The sequence below is a fragment of the Chroicocephalus ridibundus genome, chromosome 4 (assembly GCF_963924245.1).
Source record: "Chroicocephalus ridibundus chromosome 4, bChrRid1.1, whole genome shotgun sequence".
NCBI classification, from domain to species: Eukaryota; Metazoa; Chordata; class Aves; order Charadriiformes; family Laridae; genus Chroicocephalus; species Chroicocephalus ridibundus.
Window position 1 is genome coordinate 29,851,163 of NC_086287.1, and position 24,349 is coordinate 29,875,511.

Genomic DNA, 24,349 nt, shown 5'->3' on the forward strand with positions numbered 1-24,349 from the left:
CCTCCTGCCTCCGCCGCGGCAGGAAGAGAGTGTTCAGCCACTCTCCCCGCCCCCCCCTCCCCCTTCTCCGGGCTGGGTGGTAGGACCCACGCGGCGCCGCGCGGGCGGAGGGGTCGGGCCCACCTCTCTCTCCCCCCTCCCCGCGCTGGGCGGTGGTAGGGCCCGCTCCGCCCCTCCTCGCCTCCCCCCCCTCCATCCCTCTGTCCCGTCCCCCCTCCCCCCCCGGCGGCGGCGCGGGTGGTGCGTCCCGGCGGCAGCCGCGTCCCGGCCGGCGCCCGCCCCCTCCGCCTTGTCATTGATGTTGTTGTTTTTGTCGCAGGAGCCGGAGGCGAGGCCGGGGCCGCCGCCGCCTGTGGCCGCCGCAGCAGCGGGGCTCGGGCCGGCGCCAGGCATGTCGGTGTGCGGGGAGGCGGTGGGCGCCGGCTCCCTGCCCAGCGAGCTGGTGGTTCACATCTTCTCCTTCCTGGCGGGCCCCGACCGGTTGCGGGCTTCGGCCGCCTGCTCGCACTGGCGGGAGTGCCTCTTCTACCCGGCCCTCTGGCCGCGCCTCCGCCTCAGCCTCCGAGTCTCGCCGGCCGAGCGCCCGCGCCTCGAGTTCCTCATGCGCAAGTGCGGCTGGTTCGTCCGGGAGCTCCGCGTACAGTTCGCCGCCGACAACTACCCCAGCGGCGGCGGAGGGTCTGGAGCGGCGGCGGGCGGCGAGGTGGGGGCCGCGGCGGCGGCGGGAGACGGGGAGGCGCCGCCGCCGCTTTGCCCGCGCTGGCTCGACTTGCTGAGGACCTACCTGGAGCTGGTGCTCTGCGTCCTGAGCAGCGTCCGAAACAACAGGTACCGCCGCCGGGCCGGGCCCGGGCCGGGGTGTGGGGGTGTGGGGAGGGAGAGGGCCGCGCCCGGCCCGGCGGGAGGCTGAGGGGAAGGCGGCGGGGAAAGGCCCGCTGGTGGGGGAGGAGGAGGAGGAGGGGGGGGGGGGGCAGGCCGAGCGGCTGCAAACTACCTTAAATTTTTGTGATATTCCGTCGTTTAATGGAAAATAGAACTAGAGGCAAAGAGCCTCGTCTGTATTTGGTGGTAAAAACTTCGCCTCCCCCCTCCCCGCCTTTGGAAGGAAGGGTTGTGGGGGGATGGAGCTGCAGTAGAGCGAGTCGGAGCCGGAGTTGGGATGTGGTGCCCAACAAAGCACCTTTCTCGCTTTTAAAACGCCGGCGTTGCTGCTAACAGGCTTTGGACCTCCTGTGCGTGACTGCAAAATAATTAACCTCATGAGAGACTAATGTGGGGGGTGTTGTTGGTTGGTGAAATTACAGCACTGGTGTTTTTGTGGAGGGAGAGATTTGCCCTAATAAAATACTTTCGCCTTCCCACCTACGAGGGGCTTTGCCGTTAAAAAGCCGAGCTTTCACGTTACCTGCTAAACTGAGATTTGACTCAGTTTTGTCTAGGACAAAGTTTTTATGTTTTGGTTTTTTTTTTAAATTGAAAAAACACTTCAGAGGTAGGACTGTCTCGACCAAAATGTATTTAAACGATAGAAATATTTTCCCGTGGTTTGGACTTAAGACGTGTTTAGATCCTGCTTTTTCACGGACTTAACTTTGGCGGGTTAGATGCTTAATTTCCTCAGGTTGGAATTCTTTAAAATGAAAGTGCTTGTGTTCCCTTCACCGTGCGTGGGTGTGATCAAGATAAATATCTTTTTTTTAAAAAAAAAAGATAATAATCAGCTATCCTAATACATGGCCTCTAGTCAGCACCCAGGACAGGAAAGCAAGGATGTTATGGTTAGGTTATGATGTGTTTGGAAAGCCATACAGATTTTAGGATAGGAAATGGTTAATATTATTTCCCCTCTGTGTGTGTATAGCTTCATCTATCAAGGAAAAAAAAAAAGCTCCCAGTATTTCAGGGTATCCTTAGGATGAATTAAACCTTGCTGATGGCCTTCGGAAAACTGTCTGCAACTGAATCATGGTCTGGTCACCGCCCCTCTTTGATTCCAGAGGGATTAGAGAGTAGTTTGAGGCCTTCCTTGTTTCTTTATGTTGGATTATAGCAAAAGAACTCTAAATGTAATTCCTCGTTGGTTTGAGATGAATGCAAATGTGGTGTGTGAAGTCTCACTTTCGTTTCCTTTGCTCTGTTGTGCCCAGCAGGTACTTCCTGTAGCACAACTGCGATGGTCGAGAGTTACAAACCTTACTGCTGAAAATGGTGGTCCCAGCTCACCTTTGTCTTAATTAGTTTCTTGCCCTGTGAATCCTCGGTGCACAAATCATGATTGACTCTCTTGATTGGTCTTCTCTTGCCCTTCAGGAGCTTTCACTTAATTGTTGGATCTTTGGGAAATCCAGCTAATGTCACAAGAGAAAAAAATGTTTAAGCTATGTTGGTGATTATGTAACCAGAGACAAATATCACCACATGGACTTGGAATTTTAAAATAAATAGTATCTGCAGGAGATGTTGTCTGGGGGTTTCAATGAAAAAAAAAAAAGCTTTTTTTTTTTTTTCCACTGTCTCGCTAAAATTGTCAAAATTGAGTGCCTTGTGAGAAGGCTTTTGGTATACTTTGTCTTTTAAAAAAAGATTAATTCTCCATGGCCTTGTGTGAAACTTGTACAAGGACGCTTGCTTTCTAAAGTTCTTTTTACAGATTCTGTATCCACATTGTGGCTCAGGACTGTAGTAAAATACTATGTAGAAATAGTTGTTTCTCCAGTACCTGTTCTCTGGTAGATTAGTATCATTTTGGTGGTAAGCCAGAGGTGTGAAAAGTTACCAGCTTTGATAGGATCTTGCATTGGTATACTCTCTTGCTGTCTTCAAATCATTTTCATGCTGCCCTCTGTTTTGAAATGAATAACGTGTTACTGGGGGTGACAGTGTACCTGGTTATTACAGCAGGCTTTTTCTCTGGTGAGCATTAAAAAAATTGAGGGGGGGAAATTTATATTAAATGTTTGATCTTTTATTCTGATTTACTTTGTGAACAGAATCCTTCTTTCCCTTGAACCGACAAGGGTTTTAGTTTATTTTGATGTTTGGGTTTTTTTCTTGTAAGGTAACTACCGATAACTGATTCGTTTGCCTGTAGAACATTGGTTTTGAGCTCTTTAAGTAGAGTTTTGACATTGAAATGAGGTAGGAAGGAGCATTAACATTTGCCAAATTGCTGCTTATTTCTTACTGTGACCGCATGTCTAAACCTGAGGCATTGTCACCTGCCTGATGCTTAGTTTTGTCTAATGAATGACCACCGTCCAGTCACTTTTTCTCTGCTTCTGTTTATTCATCTGTAACAAAGATAATTAATAATTCCTTCTTGTGTTTGCTGTATATCATTGTACATGGGATAGCAATTGTAATTTCCAAAATAATGGAAACAGCAGTGCGTGTGACTTCTCCAGTGGCTGAATCACTGTAAATGCATTCCTTTTGGAATTAAGTTTAAAACAGGATGGTTCTTTCATAACTCCTGTCAGCCCTTATGATAGCTTTTTGGCAGAGAAGTTCAAAGAACTTCCATCTTATACTTCGGAACTGGGGAGGAAGAAATCTACTTTTATGAAATGGTATGCTGTTTCTTAACTGTGTAATCTTGTTGTAGGCTTTTAAATCTGTTATTAAATGATACAGTAACAACACCCCTTCTTTCAGGGGAAAAAAAAAAGATGGCTCTAGAATTCCTGGAGGATTTATGATACCACAGGACCTAAGAAAAGTGGTGACTAAAAGTAATGCTATTTCTAGATGCTCTCTTGGGTAGAGGAGAATGATGTGTATTTTTGCTAACAAAAATGTTTTCTGTGCAGCATAAAATTGCCAGTTTCTAAGCCAATCTGCATGGTAAGTCTCTAGAAAAGTATGTCGGGGCGACCTTTGCTAATACTGATGGAATTAAGGAAATAACTACTTATCTGCAACTTGGTTTAAAACTAACTGATAATATTCTGACAATGTTACTGCTGACAGCCAGTTATCATCCGAAAAGGTAGGTTCTATGACTGTCTCATATTTGAGGTAGAGCTCAAGTTGCCATAAGTTTTATTTTGTGGGTGGCAGCATATTACTCCCAGAATATTGCTTTAATAGCACTGGGACCATGATGAGCTCTAAAAATCTTTAATTTATTTAATTAAAAGGTACTAAAATAGCGTTCAGTGATCTGCAACTTTTCCATGAGCTATTAATGCTTACTACAGTAAATGAAGCAAAATAACAAAGTATATTGTTATTTAAACAGTTGCTGTTCTGCTTCCTATTAAAAAAAGGCGGGGGGAGGGTGGGCATGATGTTCTGTAGCAATATGAGGAGGGACAAGTTGTTTCTTAGTGGCTATTAAGAGAACCTAATCTGCGCCTTCGCAAATTGATCTTTCACAACGAAGTTGTGGAAGGCAGGTGGGAGGGCGACAAACTTTCTGTGAGTCATTCCAGTGCATACAACAGCTAATAAGCAACTGCTGATCACTCAGTAGGAAAATTCTATGTTCTTTTATGTAACTCTGAAATCCCAAGGTACGGTCTCTCCTCTGGCTGCTTATAAAGGAAGATAGCAAGGTAGTGATTTGCGCCCTGCCCCCCTTCCTCTGCAGTGTGTGACTTGTTTGATCTTTGCTGTGGAAACAAAAATGCAGGTTATAGTAAAACTGTGGTATCTTGATGAAGTATGGTATCTATCTTGGAGCTGCCAAAAATTGGTGAATTGCTCAAAACAGTAGGCTGCACCTGTATTTGAGGTTTTCTAATGACTCTTTTCTATTGGTTTGAGCAGGCAGCTGAAACTGACAAAAACTGGAATAATAATACAACATGTGCCTTACCACTTTGTTCATGTTGAATGTGAGCAGCACCATTCTGTTCTTTTTTCATTGGGTGTTCAAAAAGACTGACCAAAACTGAAGATGGAGCCTAGTAAGAAGCTTATTAGTTTTGGTAGGCTTTTTAGGCTATTGGAAAATAAATGGTTTAGAAACTCCCCCAAAACACATGTTTTTCCCCAGCTGTGTGTATGGGTAGTACATTAGATTCAGATGCCATTATGACTTTTAGCAGACGATGACAATTAACTTCTAAATAATTTATTTAAATAGCAATCACTTTACTAACTCTCTGAAATAAAGATGAGATGTGAGCTGAATGGCATAGAGATTATATGACACTGCAAATTGTAGCAAAAATCTAATATTGTGTTGAACTGTGATCAGATTTGTTGATGGTAGTAGCTGTGCTGTGGATGGAAAAATAATTGGATCTTTTCATTGCTTAAGTTTTGAGGTGGAGAACTTTTCTGTGTGTCTCTGAAGCGCATGAAATGTCAGTCAAATAGATGTAGTAAAAATGTGTGGGATATTAGTAAATGGTGTTTCATGTGTCCTGTAGCTCAGTGGTTCTAGAATTAATACCTGGCTACAGTAGCATTCACTGGGGGTATAAGTAACACAAAACAAGACCTGTGTGTGATGTGAATATGAAGGTGATTCAAAATTGTTCTGAAGGTTGCATTTTGTCTCTTAGCTCTCAGAATTAAGTCGCCGAGATCAGAAGATAAAAGCTTAATTATAGCACTGGCTGTGAGCACTGCCTTTCACACCAGGTGGAGGCTTCTGCTGCTTTCTCTGTCGTACCAGACTTTTACAGCTTTTGAGGAAAGAAGAGCCCAAAATACTCTCAGTGGTCGTGCCAGTGTCTTCAGATTTCCCCGCCAAGCTTATTCTTCAGTGTGATCAGGCATTGCCTTAGTCAGACTTATAGAATATTGAGCACGTGGTTAGGGCTCAGTTTATATCAACGTATTGTCAGTACAGTAGTCCTGTATTTAAAAACCTAAATATTAAATTGTTAGAATTTATGAAACACTTGTAAAATCTTGGTATTTTGCTGCAGTATTTGTCTGACTCAATATGAAGCTCATGGATCTTGCTATTAAGTTGTTGTTCACCTGTAGAAGAAAAGTAGCAGGTGCAACAGCGGATAGACTTCAGGAAACTAGTGTATGGTTATTGAATACAGGAACTTCAAAACAGGTAAATTATGAGTTATGGTAGATACCAGTTACAGACTGTAATTCATCCTTAAAAATGGAAAACTGGGCTACTTGATTTTTTTTTTTTAATTTTCCCCCTCCTCTTGGTACAATATCAGCTTGTACTGTCACCAGAGCTTCCCTATGCTTTGAGCACTGTAATTGTATTGCATTTTCCTTAAAGCTGATCGGAAATATTAGTATGTGATTTGTAAGACAGCAGAAATAAGGATTTATGTAACTCAGTTGCCAGCTATAGGTTAATTGTCATCTACTGTTTAAGATGAATTTAACTCATGTATCCATTTGTGATGAAACTGGTGTTTCTGCCATCTTAATTATAAAATGCAGACTAGTCTTTGAACGTCAGGAGTAAATCATAATTTACAGCATGTATAAATAAAAAAATGTTGACCTGAAACTTAGTCAGTTAAAAAAAAAAATAATCCTAAAAGTAAAGGCCACACAGCTGCTTTAAAACTGCAGTCACTTTCATCTCTCTTGATTGATCTTTTTAGGAATAGAAAAGATGCAAGTCAGAGAAATAAACTGTACTAAGGAAAGGAAAACTGTCTGTCTAGCACACTGAGTCTTGTCCAGCATAAACTTGGGAAGTGGTTTTTCTACATCTTTTTAGGTATCCCTTCTAAAAATTAAAATTATGTGTCGTGGTGGACCACTAGTCCTCTTCTCCTCTTCTGGTTGCTGATGGGAAGTATTAGAACAGCTTCCCCTACTTTGATATCACAGAAATTAGACACTGATTAGGGTGTGGGGAGCTTTCACTTTTCCTGTCTGGAGTGTGTGTTGCCTCTGTTGAGGCAAGTTTGGGCTCCCATTTGTAGCCCAGATGCAGGACGTAAGTGCTCAGACAGGGTTGTTTGCAGTTGCGTTCAACTCAACTTGGGAATTAAATGTTAAAAGGAATAGGTATTTGATGTTTTCATCTGTGACACTTAACACACATGTTCCAAGGATTCAAAAGTGCATTGAAAGCATTGCTAACAGTTTTCTTTATGGCACTGGCCTGCTGAAAATACTCCTGTGGTGACTGAAAACTGGCATTTGCTTTTACAGCTGGATTCAGCAGTTTGTGTAGTCCTCTTCCCCTTTATACTTGTCTCATCTTTTCTAGTTCTATATATGCCTGTATTGCAGAACAGTAGGATGTTTCCCAAAACAGACTACATGTTCCATGTAATAACATGTTCTTCTTGTCTGTGTTTGTCTTATCCAGAATGATTCCTCACAGTGTTTTAATTTTGTGTACATATTCCTTTTTATTTTGTCTTTTCATAGGAACCTCCAGAAGTTAAGTCTCTTTGGGGATATAAGCATTCTGCAGCAACATGGAAGTATATCAAATACATACCTCGGCAAGGTTGACCCAGATGGCAAGAAGATTAAGCAGTAAGTTATGTTTGTAAATTATCAAATACATTAAAATAATAAAAACAGATTACAGAACACAAATTTTCATGCCTGAAATACATGACTAAGGGATTTTTAAGTTTTTTAATAGGATGAGGATCTAACTTCTTAAATTGAGTTGATTTCTGTTCCTAATATTTACATGAAGTAGTCTGTTTCTGTGGCTTTTTTTTCCCCTTCTCAGCAGGGTGAGAATCCTTTCTTTCCTCTTTCATTGTGTTCTAGAAACAATATTATGTTAATGGAACAAAAGGGGAGGAGGGATGGGGGGTTGGTACCAGGACCTCTACTATTGCTGTACATGAAAAAATTAGAAAAGGAAGCAATCTATTGTATTTCACAGGAATTGAGGACATCTAGCAAGTAAACTTGAAAGAGAACATAAACACAGATAACTAAAAGTTGCGTCTCAAAACTAGGTTATGTATTTGCAGAATTCTTGGGAGATCATAGCTCACAATGTGCTTGTTTAGTCCAGAGGTGTGTTTTAGCTTGCCATAATTACATTACGGTACCTTCCTTGAATGCTTATAATAAGAATAGCTAACTCCTCTTCTTTGGAAAAAAAATCAAATACAGTGTAAAAAGCTACTGACTTCTGTAATGAATTACCACAGAGGGAATGATGCTATGTTAACTATTTCAGCAGTATTGCTAAAACTTTCCATATAGATAAAGCCTGAATACCATCATTTTAATTTGTGTCAGTTTAAATGTATTTCTCCCAGCGGCTTGGCAGGGGAATAAGTACAGCCACTCTAGATCTTTACTATTATTTTTTCAGAGTGGTTTTAAAACTAGTGTAGGTATATTATCACATCAATGTATGTATGTGAACACAACCGAGGAACTAAATGTTTGGTCCTGAATTAAATTTGCCAAACAGTGCAAATGCAGATGTGTGTCACATACTGTGTCTTTCTCCTCCATTATGCTTAGAACGCAGAACTTAGAGCAATTTGGGATTCTATTTAACATACGTACTGTAGTGCTGTGTACAGGTAAAAGGCTGATTCAGTAAAAGCTCCTTTTTTTCATATCCTTTGTTGTGAAACATAAGTATATAATCATATCTTTGCCAAGGGGCTTGAAGAGAGCCACCTAAGCAGATGTTTACTCATCTGAGTGCATGGTTAAACACTTCTTCAAACAAATAGCAAAAATAAGTATGCACGTTTTAGAGCCATAAACCATTCAAAATTCGTTATCTTATTTGAAGTTAGTCTTTTAGGTGGATATTGACCTTTGCACATTTTGGAATGAGCAAATAAATGCTACCTCTTTTTTTGTCTGTTTGCTTTTTTTGTGGGGGGGTTTTTTTGTTTGGTTGTTTTTTTTCTAAAATAAAACAATATATTTGGGACCTGCTAGTCCTTCTAGGGAAGGCTGGCAGTGTTTTATTTGGTGTTCTCAAGTTCATCAGCACTAGCACTTTGTGGCTTCTTAGTCTTGTCTTTTGCACTTGGTGTTTGCATCAGTTAAGTTGCAAAACATGGATACTGATAACTAACACTGAAAGATATTGAGCAACCTTTGGAGACAGCATTATTGGTAGTTGAGGATTTTCTAGAACCGGTATGGTGGTAATCTTACTAGCCGTTTCAGGAACTTCCTGCAATTAAAGCAGTCAGGGAAGAAAATGTGACACTTCCTTAAGTCCATAGCATTGAGCTGGGTGTAACAGGCCGTGGGTGGAATCTCAGCTAGCACAGAACCGTTAGGATGCTCCCCAAGGTTAAGACTAAGGGTTGCTCTGAGGGAGAGGAGGCTTCGGATCGTGTTTTCAAAAATGTACTTTTGCAGGGATCAGCATGGGTTTACAATGCTTGTTCTTTTTCTGTATAGCATATGTGTCCCTAGTTGCTTTCTAAAATTCTCTTTACAACTTAGTTCATTACTGTTGGGAAGTTCAGCATAAACAATACATTTGTCTTGAGTTGAACAAAGGGTAGTTGTTTAAAATTTTGGCTTTCTGAAGTCTGCTTGCTGTGATTGATCCATGTGGTTCAGATAGTTTGGTTTCCAAAAGAACCAGTTTAGCCTCTGTTATTAAAGAAAACATTTTGATTGATAGTCTTTAATTAAACAAATGGGCTCCATATGGACCTTAGTAATACGTTTGTTTCCTGTCCAGGGCCATCGATGTGCTTCAGTACTGGTCAGGACTGGTTTTGGGGCTTAAACAGTAACTCAGCCTGTCTTGTCAGGCTTTGTCCTCTGGCTGAAAGCACCGTTTGGGGCATTAATTGTGAAAGTACTTATATTTTCAGGTTTTCATTTTTTAAATAGGTTGCTCCAGTATGATCATTTGTAAGTTTCAGCTTGATGGTGAACATCCCATAATTGCTGCTTACAGGAAGCAAACGGGACTGACTAAATACACTTGTTGAGGCAGCACTAGGTTATGTTGCTTTCTTGCATGTGCTGAGCTCTGCTTGTATTTTGTGTTATACTTACTAAACCACGCTTAAACTTCAGCTGTGTAAGCAAGCTTGAAGATAACCATGTGTAAGTTAGGATAAGTGTTGTACTACATGCTAGGCAGTTGAAGTAAAAGTTAATATGGTAATAAAGTAGGTGTTAATTCCCAAGAATTCACTTAATGTGTCTAAATTACTAGAACACAGTTAAACTATTTTTGCAAACTCCAGTTAGATGCAGTCCGTTTATGAAAAATAGGATGTGCGTAAGAATTTGCGGGGGAGGGAAAAACCTCGTTGCGGTGTTTGAAAAATTTGTTTGAAATACGTTGAAACTAGTGGCAGGTAGCTTATATTGTGCTTCCTGTCTGGTGTTACATAAAACCATTGTAAAAACAATCCAAAAGTGATCACTATTAAATATTCTCTATTGACATGTTTGACGTCTTTTTATTAAATTGGCAAAGAACTGGGGAAAGGTGGCTGTAAAGCTTTCTTAGGACCTATGGGTTGGTAGACTTATCAGCGCAAATCTAAATGCTTGTATGCATACTTTGTTGCTTGCACTAAAAAGTTGATGTGTAAGTAGCATTGAATCAGTATTTCTCTTTTAAAAAGTTATTTAGTGCAATTCCCACAGGGAAGAGAACCCACCCTACAGCTGCAGAGTTCTGTATTATATTTAGTTTCTTTAAGTTGTGTGAGTACTAGAACAGTATACTCTTCTAAGCTTAGATATTTAAGTCATATCAGAAGCGCAATTTAAACAGATTTTTAGCGCAAGGAGGTATATAGATGGTAGTATTCTACTGAGCATCTCAGAGTGGATTTGTCTTTTCAATTGTTCTGTAAAATATTACAAGCACTATTTGGATTATTACAAAATAAATTCTACCATTGCTGCAACCATTGTGGCACCTTTCGTAGATGCAAATGGTAAGAGGGGGGAGGGAAGAGTCGTTGTTCATTGGAAGAAATTAGAGAGGTTCCTGTGGTAGAAACTCTTTCTTTGGGGGATTGTCAGAGAATCTGACTTCAATTTAAGCATTGTCAGGAATAATTGTGAAACAGACATTGCCGTGATCAAACAAGGCTCATCTGAACTGTAAAAGAATTTAAGAATAAAATAGCAAAACTACACTATCTGTGACTCTTGACGTGTTTAAAACTGTGTTTCATTTGTGTCACAGTTGCCAATCCTCAGTTTAAAAAAAAAAAAAAGTATTCACAGATGATCTGGAAGAAACAAAATCTTTAAAACTAGTGACTATACTAAGCAAAACCTTGGGATTTATTCTGAGGTGTATAATAGGTAACTACAATAACCACACCAACTTTGCCGCTTGCAAAGGGAAGTGAGGCCTTGCAAGTGAGGCCTTAGGAGAAGGAAGAAAGCACGTGCAGGCAAGGGAGAGGATGAATAAGGATTTGCAGAGGGAGAGGATGAATGAGGATTGATCTTTTAACTTTCTTACAACAGAAGGATTATGGGACATCAAAGGTAGTAGGTGAGATGTTTAGAGCAAGCAAGAAGAGGTGGGAATTGCACTGCAGAGTTCTTCATTATTGGATGTTACGTTGCTAAACGCTTACTTGGCTCAAAGAGGAACCTGGATACATTTGTAAAGTGAGGTCCCTGAGGGTTACGAAATACAGAAAGCCACTTCTGGCTCAGGAGGTCCGAGTTAAAAATTTTTGGAAACTGAGGAGATATTTGAGAAATATCCCTACGTACTTTCCTTGTTCTGTTGCAATTTGCAAGATGTTGGTGTTTCTCTGCTGTCAGTCAGAATACTGGGCTAAATAAGCCTTTAATTTTGTCTGGACGTTGTCTTGATTGAAGATACATGGATGAGAATAACAACTTTGTAACCTTGTTTTGCTTAGGTGTATAAAGTATACAGATATTCATAACAATAAAGGAAGAGGTATTCTGTGCAAAACATCACCTGATTTTGAGGCAAAAAGATTTGAAATCAAACTCTCGTCTACACGCGTGTCCTAGAACATATATGCTCAAAGAACACATGTCATTTGGGCAAGAGGACTCTTTTTGGCCTTAGCAGCTGTGGGATGAAGACTGGAAAAATACTTATTTGGAGAAAGTTTGTAGAGTTTGACTGTACTATTTGAATTTAGTATTCAAAATCTTATCTTAATGTATTTTGTTGCCTTCCTGAATTAAATATCTAACCTAAAGAATATCCCTTCATTAGAAAAATAAAGGGGTAGGAGAGGTGGTATGCATCAGAATAAGTGCATAATGATAACACAGCACAATAAACGGCATGAGGATTCTGGCAGTGATGGTCTGAGATTGAAACGTTACCAAGTCCAAGTTGTTTCGGTAAAACCTGAACTTGTTGACGCTTGAAAATCCAGCTAGCTGTACATTCAGAATTATTTAAAGGGTCATCTTGTATGTTTGTTCTTTACCCTTTAATAAGCAAAGTCAAGCAAGTAGTTTCAGATCATTCTAACTTTATGCTCAAAGCCAAGTTTCTGCAACCTTTCATTGAAAATTACTTCCCCCCCCCCCCCATATTGAGTTCGCAGTTCTGGAGAGGTTAGCAAATGTGAAATGCTGTTTTTAAAAACAAGAACTGTGTTTTAAAAGCATTACAGGTTTTCTTATTTGCATAACCTTAAAATGTATGTGGGAGGGTGTTAAATGCGTGCTGAGAAATACTTGAAATGAAGGTTCATAGTGTGCCACTGTTTTTTGAAAGACAGTATTTAGTTTTTCTCAAGATAGTTTACAGTTTTAACCTTTTAAGTGCAGTGAAGGTTAAATTGCGGTGGGAGGACTGCAGAGTCAGGTTCTAACATTTGTAGTTTGCAAGAACCATAATAATAGCACCTTCCTGCAGAATTAAGGCCATAAATGAAAAGAAGAAGAATCATTCTTGAGTAAAAAAATAGAATGCTATGCAATTGTAAGACTAAACCATGTTTAATAGGATCATTGTCTGTTTTGTTTTCTTGCAGAATACAACAGCTGTTTGAAGAGATATTAGGCAATAGCAGGCAATTGAAATGGCTGTCTTGTGGGTTTATGCTGCAAATAGTAACTCCCACATCATTGTCCTCCTTATCAAACCCCATAGCCAACACCATGGAACATCTGAGCTTATTGGACAACCACATCCCTGGTAATACCACTCTTATCACTGCGGTTGAATTGGAGCGCTTTGTGAATCTGCGTTCGCTCGCTTTGGATTTCTGTGATTTTACAGCTGAAATGGCAAGAGTCCTGGCTGACAGCAACCATGTGCCTTTGCATCGACTGTCTCTCCTGGTCCACAGTGTTTCCATAATGCACAAGTCATTGGACAGCATGCCAGAAGATGAGAATTGGAAGGCGCTGACTCGCAACAGCACTAATCTTCGGGTCTATATAATGGCTTTTGATGTCAAGAGTGATGATATGTTAAGGATTCTTAAGCCCAGTATCCCCCTAGAGAGGATCCACTTTGACAGCTACATCACTTGTGTTTCAGGGGCTGTTGTTGACCTCATATCCAGGCAGTACGACAAGTTCCTCACTCATTTTATACTAATGAATGATGTGATAGATATGTCTGGCTTCCCAGATCTTAGCGACAACCGCAATGAAGATCCACTTGTCTTATTAGCCTGGAGGTGCACAAGACTGTCTCTCCTAGCTGTTCACGGTAGGTAATAGCTTGCACGGGCGTCGTATATGACTCTGAAATACTTGCAGCTCTTCAGCCTTTCTAATCATAATGTGTTTCAGTAGAGTGATGTTCTGCTGCACGGTTGCTATACGTGGCATTAGACCTTATACTGGTATTTTTGTGTTTGAAAATATGAAGGTGTTTATTGTGTATGAGTTCTAAACATACTTGTAGCTTAGTAACTTCTGTCGAGAAGTCACATAGGATTTAATTAGATTGCTCACAGAAATGAGGATAACCAGGAATTGAGCATTCCAGGAGGCTTATCCTGAAAGTGGTCTGCACTGTGCAAGTTCCACCAAGTGGCTGGTTATGTGAATATGAACGCTGAAAGCATTTTCTGTGTGAGCTCATATGCTGGCAAGATTAGATGATTGTGCTTCCTGTTTGTAAATAACATGGATTAAGTGCCCCAGGGCTGAGGGGAGGAAGTCTCTTACCAGTTTGGTAAGACTTTGCCAGCAGGTGAAGGCTGAACAATACAGTGTGGAGGAGGTGGCCTCGCTGTGTGCAGTGATTTCACCAGAGCTAAGTTTATCCCATGTATTTATTTGTGATATAACTGCAAAGAAAAAAAAAAAGCATGCATTTTTATTCAGCTCTGTCATCAGCACAGTGCTTGCTAGAAGTTACAGTTGTTTGGCAAATTTTAAGGCACCTGAAATTGAAATAATGCAGAATAGTTCTTTTTGTTCATGCTGGAATCAGCTTACCAAGACCAAGTTTGCAGATGCATGAAGGAGTTAAACGATGACTCCTATTGTGTTGCATAAGAATGCCGTTTCCTCAGACTGCTTGGGGGAGTAAATCTCCAGTCATTCAGCACAAACAGGAGAGACCTTCAGCAGTGAAGGCTGTATATTCATATTTCCATTGGCTGAAGTCAGAAGGTCCTGCTGTATTTGCTAGAAAAAGTTTTTCCACTCTCTTCTACTAAAAAATCATAGGGGGAGGGGAAATCAGGTCAGCTATCTCTCTTTTATAGTTTCCGGGTCTGACAGATTTTGGATACTGGCACATGAGACCTTACCAGTCTAAGTGTGGATTTTAGCAGTTTCTTTTAACATTTGGATGCAAATTTGAGGGCCTTTAAAAAAAAATTTTTAAAAAATAACATAATTATGTTTTACCTTAAGTTGTCCTCTACTACAGGGAAGTCCTCTAATATATTATCTAAACTTAAAAAGATGGTGAAATATCCGAACTTAAGCTAGCGTGAGCATCTTTTAATATCGGTGCATGTCTATTCAGTAGAAGGGATTAGTCTGTGCAGAGCATTGGGAGAGCAAACGCCTTCTACAGTTCTGTCTAGCAAATGGTTGTTGCTGCATCATCTTTCTTCCGAGAGATGCTGTGTGTACCTGGGGGAGAGAATGGCCAGGTAGCACCCTTGCTCTGATGTTGGGATTCAGGTTCTTTCCTCTCCTTGCAGCAGAAGCTAGCGAAGTTGCTTGTAAATGCCTCCTGATCTTTTTTTTTTTTAAGCTGTGACCTCTGTGGTGCTATAGCATAAGCATCTTTCTTCTAGAGTAGCAACTGTGAGAAGAACATGACTAGGAAGAAAGATCTAGAATGCTGTGATGCTTCAGTACAGCATCTTAGGCTCATGCTTGTGTTTTCTGAGGCTTACCAGATAATAGTTTCCGGCTCCACTTGTCATATTCTTCGTGATACTGTCAAGCTTCCTTCAGGAAAAACTGGTGGTTTTGTTCAAGGTGCCGTAATTCACTTTATACGTAACTGCTCAGGTTTCTTCTCCTGAAGTGGTTATTCTTCTGTTTCCGATACTTCTCAAGTGTGGGGTTTTTTTTCTTTCTTTTGTTTTGATGTCCCTCTTTTGCTATTAGTTTGCTCTGAAAAAGACTTTGATTTACATATCATTTTGGTTGCCACTTGTCACTGACCAAAAGAGGAGAGGGAAAAACGTACCCTGAGGACACTCTTTTCCTTGGGTGCCTCAAGATTCTTTTCTGTCTTCTGTGGGAAGTCATACCATCTTTCCACCAAGGTGGCATCTTGAGGAGCAGAAGAAAGCTGATTGAAGGATATTAGATGCATTCTTGCAAAATGAAGGAAGGGTGTGAAGAGTGTGTGGTCATTTGGGATGGCAGGGGGACAGCAGGATGGACAGTGTAGTGTGATCTGGCACTGAATAAAAAGCACAGCCTGTCTACTGGGACTGAAGCCTTTTTTTTTTTTTTTTTTTTTCCCCCCTCTCCTCCTCCTTGAGAGAAGGACACTTCATGTGGATTTTCAATACTTTGTGTTGTAAACATTGTGTTACCTACGAGATTCTCAGTTTTATTCTGTTCATGAGCAAAACTAAAGTTGAAACGTTTTACAAGCAAGGAAAAACAAATAATGGTGCAGCCCGTGGTGAATTTGTTGTTCAGTGGTACTTGTGGTGCAGTGATCGTTTGCTCTTACCTCTGAATACTTCAGCTGGGCAGAGGCTTTTTGGCTGCTGGAAGGTTACTGAGAAACTTCAGGCAAAACTTTTGAAAGGAGAGTTGATTTAAAATGAGATTAAGTTGAGAATAAGATGGTTGTTCCAGAGCATAGAGGATCGGACTCTGAAAAGTTGTAGCAAAAGCCACATACCTGCACCACAAAGGTGGTCCAGGGGACTTAACTGCGGCTGTTATTCCCTTTATTCTTGCACTTTCTGGAAAGGTTTTCTTTAGTAAGTTCCTTTACGATCAAGGTAACTGGAAGGTATTGTGAGCTCCTTCAAATCCTGATAAGGGAGTGTCATTGTACAGGTGGAATTTTCCATTGTGTTTAATGTCCTGTGGCCTTATTGTCAGCTTCATCTTCTATGGACAGTTGTGCTGGAGGTGAAGTATCAGCAGATGAAAATGGTGGGAATTCCTAATGCATTCCTAATGGTTAATATACCAGAAATGAGCCATACGTGTGTGTGCAGGCTCCTTTGTTAAAAACCTGGCCGAGCAACATATTTACAGGAAACCTTAGAGACAAACAACAGGAAAAAGTAAAAGAAAACAGAATGAAAAATTCTCCTTACTTTATTACTTTGACATCAGTTTTCTTCATTCTTTAACTAGCTGTCTTATTTGGATACATTATGGTGTAGAGCATGTTAACTGCGTTGTGGAAGACCAAACCACGGTTAGTTTTTATTTCTCAGCAGATTAACTTTCCCAGTTTAAATACTGTGCAGACTGCAGCTTTACTCAGAATCTAAGTGGGCATCTCACCAAGAGGCTTAGCACCTGCGAGAGTGATGATGAAGGCAGAAATAAGCCTTCCCTTTTGCAATGGGAAGCCTGTCTTGGCACAGCTCCCAAAGAGGGAAGTCCCCAGATCATCTGTGGTTTGCATCTGAATCAGGAGGAGCTCAGCATTTGCCTTAGCCAGGGTACAGAAAGCTGGGTACAGGTAACTGGGGAGTAGGTGTTTTTAAAAAGGGATGCCGATATACGCTAATGGGAAGGGAGGGAAGCTTTGTAATTATGTTTAATCTCAGCTAGAATAACAAGATGTATGTAGATTTTTAATTTTTTTTATTTATGTAGGTTTTTTTTTACTGGTGTGACCTCTTTGCTGGAGAGGCTTCTAGTTTGTGCGCATTGGGTTTTTTGTTTGTTTTCTTTGTTTTGCATTTTTTTTTCCCCCCTACCTCTAATGCAACAAAAGCAAACCAGTTTTTTTTCTAGCACAAACACAGTTTTAAAACAGTCCTTTTATACATTCACTTAAAATTGTAGATTACTCACTCTTTTTCATTCTATTTATTCATATTACAAAGTAGATCATAGGAGGTATGAAATTGTAGATATAAACTTGGAGTAAAAAATTCTACAAATGGTGAAAAAATTAGATCCAGAAGAGCTTGGTAAAATGACCTGAAATATTTTTGATACTTCCTTAATCACAATATAAAATGGAGCTGTATGACTTGCAGCAACAACAAAAAAAAAGCTGTAGGGGGAATTCTGCCCGATGGAAGATGACGAAATAGGTTGGGAAGGATGTTGAGATGGTCTGGTATTAAGTACTTTGGTAAAAAAAATGCCTTGTAACAAAATAACAGAAACTTTCTTTTTTTCCCCTCCTAGGTTACACAGTGTGGGCTCATAATCTTATAGCAATTGCTCGTCTTCGTGGCTCTGACCTGAAAGTTCTGGAAGTCACAGAAGAAAGCATTGATTTCGACCAAGGAGAACTGGCTGATCAGGATGTGGATCCAGTACACAATCTCATTGAGCAAGTCTCTCTCGGATTGGGTCGGCCTTGGCACGCAGTCATGGACATAGAGCTGCTCAGTGTCTTCACTGAGCCAACCCGCCACTTCTACAGAGAGATGCAAAGCTTCAGTGAAGGCATTTAGCTCCTTATTTACAATTCCTGTGGTTACATATGCAAGTAGGGTCCTATTATGTTTTTTCAGTAGCGTGAATTAACCCCTTTTGTGCTGTGTTTAATCAGTATTAGCTATATAGAATTATATATGTGTATTCTACTTCTTGATCAAAGAACGTAGTCGGGTATTGGTTTAGAAGCTGAAAGTGGCAGTGTTTAGGGTTTTCACGGTTAATGGACTTGTCTACCAAACCTTACAGAGATACAGCCGAAGGCTGTCTGAGGTTGCCGGCTAACTTTACTTTTATTGAGTAACTGCATTTTGAATGATTTTTTACTATTATATCGGAGTTCTGTGCTCAGGAGCCAACTCTTTTTAATACCCATATCCATAGCCCAGTGGATTTCTGTGCTGTCATTGTGTGCTTAATCTGGTAGCATGCTACTTAATAGGCTTAAAGGAAGAGAAGTCTATCCAGGGCTGTTCATTGTAAGACTCTCAGCTTGCTTTATTTCACGTGCAGATGCTGAAGTGTGACTTAACTACCATTCTTGGCTCTTCTTAGCTGTTAAGCAGTGGTGTGAAGCACTAGCTTTTCAGGTGCCTGCACTTAGAGATTCACTCCATAAGCTGTAGTCTCTTGGATTCTCTGCCAATTCCTCCTCGTTTATTCTCATGTTCTGCCATCTTCCTTAAAAGTTAGCTTTGGGCCAAAGTTTAAAAGAAAAACAAACCAACAATGTGCACTCCGATGAGGTAAAAGACTTCATACAAAGGTATACACCTGCAAACAAACATTAGTCGTGAAATCCCTAGCAACCAAGTCACTGGATTTTCTCTGTCAGCGCCTGTGTCAGCTGCCAAAGAATAGATTAAAAACGAAGAAGTGCCCACATGCTGGCAGGGGCAGGCCAACTTTTGGCCAGCCAGATACTGCTAGATTGTAATATATAAGGTCGAATTTCGACCTGTGGTACACAGCTGTGCTGTGGCTCAGTCAGCAACCTCAGAACTCTTAACAAACATGCACCTGTTTCACTGTGAATAGTGAATGTAAAGGAAGGAAAGGAAACAAATACAAAGCTTGTTCTATCACAGGTATGAGCTGCTATGATGCATGAAGAACATTCCATGAAGTATGTTTTAAAATCTTGTTATATCTGAGAGGCTTTAAAAGCCGATTTAACTGTTTCAGGGCAACCGCGGTACAGACGTGGTCTCTGTGAGACTTCCACCTGACCCCAGTTTTAAGTGGTACGAATGTTGTGCATTTAATGTTTAAAGGACAGTCTGCAATAATAAAGTAAGTGGCCAACGTGGGTGCCCAGCAGTGCTGAGACCTGGCTGCTATATTGTAAGCTTTGGAAAACACAATTTATGCAACAGATGTCCAGATATGATTCTATTTATGGAAAAAGTTTATATGTGTTTTACAAATGGTTTTACCATCTTATATTAAAATGACCTTTTGACAGGTGTGCGCTGTTTTGTCTCCAGTGAGCACATACCATGCGGATTTTATATGTACATCAGTAGAGTGAATCCACTGGCACAGTGTGTGTATATGCCAGATGTGGTGAGATTTTATCTTATAAATGTGATCAGATAAAAAAAAAAAACTCCTGACAGAAAATGTAAGGAAACCAGCTGAATGTTTGAATTGATGACTGATGTTGTATGGTTTATGTTAAATGTATATTCTTTTAATCAATGAATAAAGCATTAAAAATTGATCGCTGTATAAAATACTTTATTGTATCAGCATGAAGATTTCTAGAATTAAAACGCAACATCGTTCATAAGCTGTGTATAACTGGTAGCTCCCATTGTGTTTAGGTCAACAAAAGAGTCTAAAGTCGTTCAGTAACTTATTTTTTTTTAATTTGGCTGAATTTTGTCAACATTTTGGGGGGTGGTGGTGGTGGAGGACACGGAAGGATGCTTTGCTAAAGATCAGACTATCAGACCAGTTAGCACAAAGAGTATTATCATTGATATGACTTATTAGACTGATACAGTAAACTGTGGATTGTAGAACATAGAAAAGACTATTTTTGAGAAATTCCTGCATCCGTTGCAATTGCTTAAATCGAAATCTAATGTGCTCAAGAAAAAAAAAAATGTGTAGTACTTCTTTGGTGTCCCACTATTAAATAGATTATGAATACCTGCAATGCTTCAGTTTGACCTTTTATCCGTACTCCAGGGTACGTGGCGATGCATTCGGAGTGAAAACTGCCAATGTCTGGCAAGCTGTGGAGGAGCTGCGGTGCCCCGTGGTGGCCGGGGATGCTGTGGGAATTGCCGGAGTGGCTGTGCTGCGTGCGCCTGCCAAGCATGGATTGAATTGCAGCTTCCAAAACTCATTTTGCCATCGTCCAAACCACTACCAAGTGTTGAGAATCGCCCCGCTTGTTGTTTAAGCAGTCTCCTAGGTCTTCTAGGTTTGGGAAGCAAGGTCATGGACCAACACACTGAAGAGATGCTGTGGGTAATAAGGTAAATACAGTTGCGGGTTTTCATACCCCAGTAAAGTGAAGTAGCGGGGCTTGGTGTCGGTGCTTTTCAGGGCTCAGCCTCAGGGGAGAGGTTTATGTAGCAGTTAAATCTGACGGGGGTTGGTCAGCATCATCTGGACCTTAAATTTGGTCATAAAGTGATCAAGATTTCTGGCTCTTCTGAAGCAAATACTGCGTCTAAACAGACATTAATTTTGTCTCTGTGGACTGCTGTGTTTCTATGGATAACTGCCTGACTTAACGCAGTTGGGAAGCAACTTGTTTACCTTTCTGTTACATAAACCTGTTTCTCACTTCTAGTCTAACCTATCCTCTGCTTTGTTTTTAATTAATTTAATCTTGTAAGATAAGGAGCAGGAAGAAGAGGCCACTTGACGACACACGCGCAGCCCTTTCACTTTGGGGTTACAGCCGCGGTGTTCAAAGGGGGCTGTACCAAGGGGTGTCTCTTGTGGGTGCTTTGACTTCCCACCCCGGCTGAAGTTAATCACTGGGTATGGCCAGGATTCCAGGTACCAAGTCAATGTATCTAAGAAAGATTATAGCAGTCTGTATTTATTTCAAGTAGAGGGAGTGCAGTAAGGCACCAGTGTGTGGTGAAGCCCAAGCCCTGAGCAGCGCTGGGGCAATATGCCTCTGATTGATTGTTCTGTTCTCTTAGAAATAAATAAAAGTCAGGTTTGTTGTTTGTATTTTTAGCAGTAATCTGAATTAGTGATACCAGGGTGAAAGGATTTGGGCTGAAGCAATTTGAAATCAAATGTAAGGAAATAAAGATGGGTCCTAACAGGGAAAGGGCATGTGTGTCTGGAGCGGGGCCCTACAGACTCTGTGAAATTACTTTGAGCTTGTATAATCCCAAAGGGGATTTTTAAGGGGTTTTTTTTGTGTTTTTCTTTGTGTTTTTTTTTTTTTTCTTTTCCATAAAGAGTCAGCAATGTCAAGTTAGTCTTGCTGCATTCTAGATTTAGGAGCAGGGACTTGGAACACAAGCCTTCAGTTGTTCAAACTGTATGGCTTTTTCTTCTGAGGGGGAGGACACACGGACGCAGGACAGGGACTTCACCCCATAAGCACTTGTGTGACCCTTCTCTGTTAAAACACATCTAAATACATCTGTTGGGTTACTACACCCTGCTTCCTACTGCATAAATCTGAGCTTGTTTTTAAATTGCTTGTCTGCAAATAAAATTTTGGGCTATTACTGGGAGGAGGGGGAGTCTGAAATGATTCCATTTTCTCTGTGGGATGATCTAATCCACGCTTGTCCTGCATTAGCCTTAGTCTGGCTAATTTTTGTTTTGCCTGCAGCGTCCAACATCATTGTAGGCATAGAGCAGACTGGAGGAAGAATTGTTTTTTTGCAGACGGTTATCTTAGTTACAAGCTAGAACAAATATTTAACCCACACAGAGACATACTGTATTTGTTCATAAACCATAGTTACCTTCCTAAGTAGTTTGCAACCCTTAGTGTGAGCTGGAAAAAAAGGAATGGGTTCTCCTGGTGGCAGGATTGTTACAGTGAGGACCTGGGTGCTATCCACTGGTTCTACCTATGGGGGCAAGGGGACAGTTGGCAGTTCTGGTTGTTCCTGGGACTGGTTTGAAGCGTGAGGGGAAAACCACATCGTTCATTTTGGAATCCTGGTGAAGTCTTCTGGGCAAATTTAGAGCCTTTAGAAGGTAACTAATTGGCTAAAAAATCGTTCCACAGCCAAATGGAATTGTTCTAACTGCTACTTAGCATAATGTAGATAATGCTTTAAAAAGTCTGTTGTCCAAGTTGTTGCAGGATAGCTCAAGGACAAAGGGCTACTGAAATGCCTTTGAGGACTAACCTAGGAGTAGAAGGGAGACTAAAGAAATCACAGGAATGAGCCACAGATTTCTGCAGCTGGAAGAAGCAGCTGTGGAAATAACAGGAGGAGCAGGAGCACTGAGCTGCAGAAAGAAAAAGCTCCTTTCCCTCAGCAGACCTGACCTAAACAATTACCAAAAAAAAGTGGGCTGGTGATTTTTTATTTTTTGTAACTTCTAATTATGGGGTGTGGTGGCTGCATTTCTATTAAAGGCTGAAACTGTGTGGGGTGTGTGTGTGCAGAGAACGGGGGAGCTGCCCACAGCTGTGGTGGCAAGCAGGAGCTTGCTAAAAACGGTTTCCTTCTTTATTTATCTTAGAGTCCCCTACTGACTGACTGCATGGTGAGGAATTACATGGTTTTCAATCTGAAGCTAAACTGGCAGAAGAGCCCATGGCTTCTGGCAGAAATCTCTAGATTGTACAATAGTCAGTAAAATGGAGGTAGGCTCGGTCCAGATCTGGCATCGTGGCTGCAGGTATGCGGGGGGTGCCTCTCCTGGTGGCTGTGACCACAGGGAAGAAGCGGATGAATTAACACACCAAATGCTTTTATAGCCATTCAAAATTATTAATGCTGTAGTTTGCTGCCTCTTCCTCATATTTTTTTATTCTCCCTTTTTTTTTTTTTTGTGAAGCCCAGTGCATTATTATACATTTGTTTGGGTTTTTTTAGCGTTTGCCACAGCAGCATAATCTTGACCCCTTTTGTTGCTTTTTTTTGCTATGCGTATTGGGTATACTTGCTTCTCTGCTTGTTCTAGACAAGAAAGAAATTCTACCCCTTGCCTTGCAGTTTTAATTGCCTGGACTCTGTGTTAGGCTGAACACGCTCACAGAAAGCTCCTGCCTTATCCTATGTGGCCATTTTGTTGCTAAATCCTGACTGCTCCCCAGATTTGAGCTGAAGGAAGTGGGGTTGTTTTTGTCCCACCCAGCTTCCCAAATGCCCATGTTAAAATCTGAAAGACTAATAAACTGAATTCATTTTGAAACAGTAGAAAAAAAACCTCCTAATGTTAGTTCAGTGCAGGCCTGCATCTTCAAAGGCAAGGGCCTGGTGGTGCTAAAGCGTGACACAGCTCTGCCTCCTTCCCCCTCATCTCATAAAAAACCCATCTACACATTTTTAATAAAACACCTACCCTACAGCATAAGTTTTGAAGAGTGATGTGAGAGTTGCGCTACGCTTCCTCTTCCCCTTCCCTCCCACTGTAGCAGCAGGACAACTGCCACTTCGTAAAGCTCTGACAGCTGAAAGATTACCTGTGAGGTCATTACCAGAGTACGGGTGTAGTGGCAAATGATATTAATTCCTCTTCAACTACTTCCATAGTACCACGTTAACAGTGACATTTCCTTCATTTTCAGCAGACTTTTATTAACTGTTTTCACATTCTATTCATAAAGCAGCAGGCAGCGCTTTTGGCATGCAGAGAGATCCCCTGTACAACTAAACAAGGACAAAGCAGATGGACTTTTATACACCTCTGAAGAGATTACTCAAGTTAGAAATACTTAATTTAAAATGGCTATTGTACAATGGAAATCACTTATTCACAATATTCATAGTTATTTCATTCTTTATTTACAAAATACTATCCTGAGAATTCTCTATTAAGCTTCAATTTGAGCAAAGTAGTTTATATATACCTAAGTAACAACGGTTACTTAACGTAAGGAAAAATGCCGTTAGGAGAGCACAGAAACGGTTCAGCACGTTGCTCAAATGACCATCAAGTCTCCTGCTGGGGTTCGGTTTGTTCTGCAGCTGATGGATTTGACTGAGGGGGCTCAACTCTGTTTTCAGGAGGTGTCGGCAGCGGCGGCAAAAATCCAGGTCGTTGAGGCGGATAGTGAGGATAAGATCTCATTGGAAATGGATTTCTTACTGTGAGAGAACGTGAGTAGTCCACTTAATATCAATCCCAGCAGCAAACACACACCTGCTCCTCCCACCCCACACAGCCCATTGCTCAGCAATGGCCCTACCCAAATAAAAATCACAAAGCAGACCTAAGTTAGGTCTTTTGCTCCAAAGAGAGAAAGAGGCTCTTTGTCTTTGGAAGGGGG

General features: G+C 41.0%; 2 protein-coding genes across 10 annotated transcripts in view; one reads left to right on the plus strand and one right to left on the minus strand.

Annotated features, from left to right (window-relative positions):
- Positions 1-232: 232 nt before the first annotated feature.
- FBXO33 (F-box protein 33) lies at positions 233-19,630 on the plus strand. Its single transcript, XM_063333909.1, has 4 exons — positions 233-828; positions 7,321-7,431; positions 12,861-13,546; positions 17,653-19,630. The coding sequence occupies exons 1-4, from the start codon at positions 299-301 to the stop codon at positions 17,922-17,924; spliced, it is 1,599 nt and encodes a 532-aa protein (XP_063189979.1). The 5' UTR covers positions 233-298; the 3' UTR covers positions 17,925-19,630.
- Positions 19,631-19,878: 248 nt separating this feature from the next.
- The window catches only part of MIA2 (MIA SH3 domain ER export factor 2), a 44,371-nt gene continuing 39,900 nt past the window's right edge, over positions 19,879-24,349 (minus strand). For 8 of the 9 annotated variants that reach the window (XM_063333908.1, XM_063333907.1, XM_063333905.1 and 5 more), the window contains one exon: positions 21,317-24,167. In XM_063333908.1, coding sequence (XP_063189978.1) covers positions 24,013-24,167 — 155 coding nt within the window. In that variant the 3' untranslated portion in view covers positions 21,317-24,012. Of the gene's footprint in view, positions 20,383-21,316; positions 24,168-24,349 lie in introns of those variants that run through there. The other variant, XR_010070916.1, reaches the window with a different exon arrangement.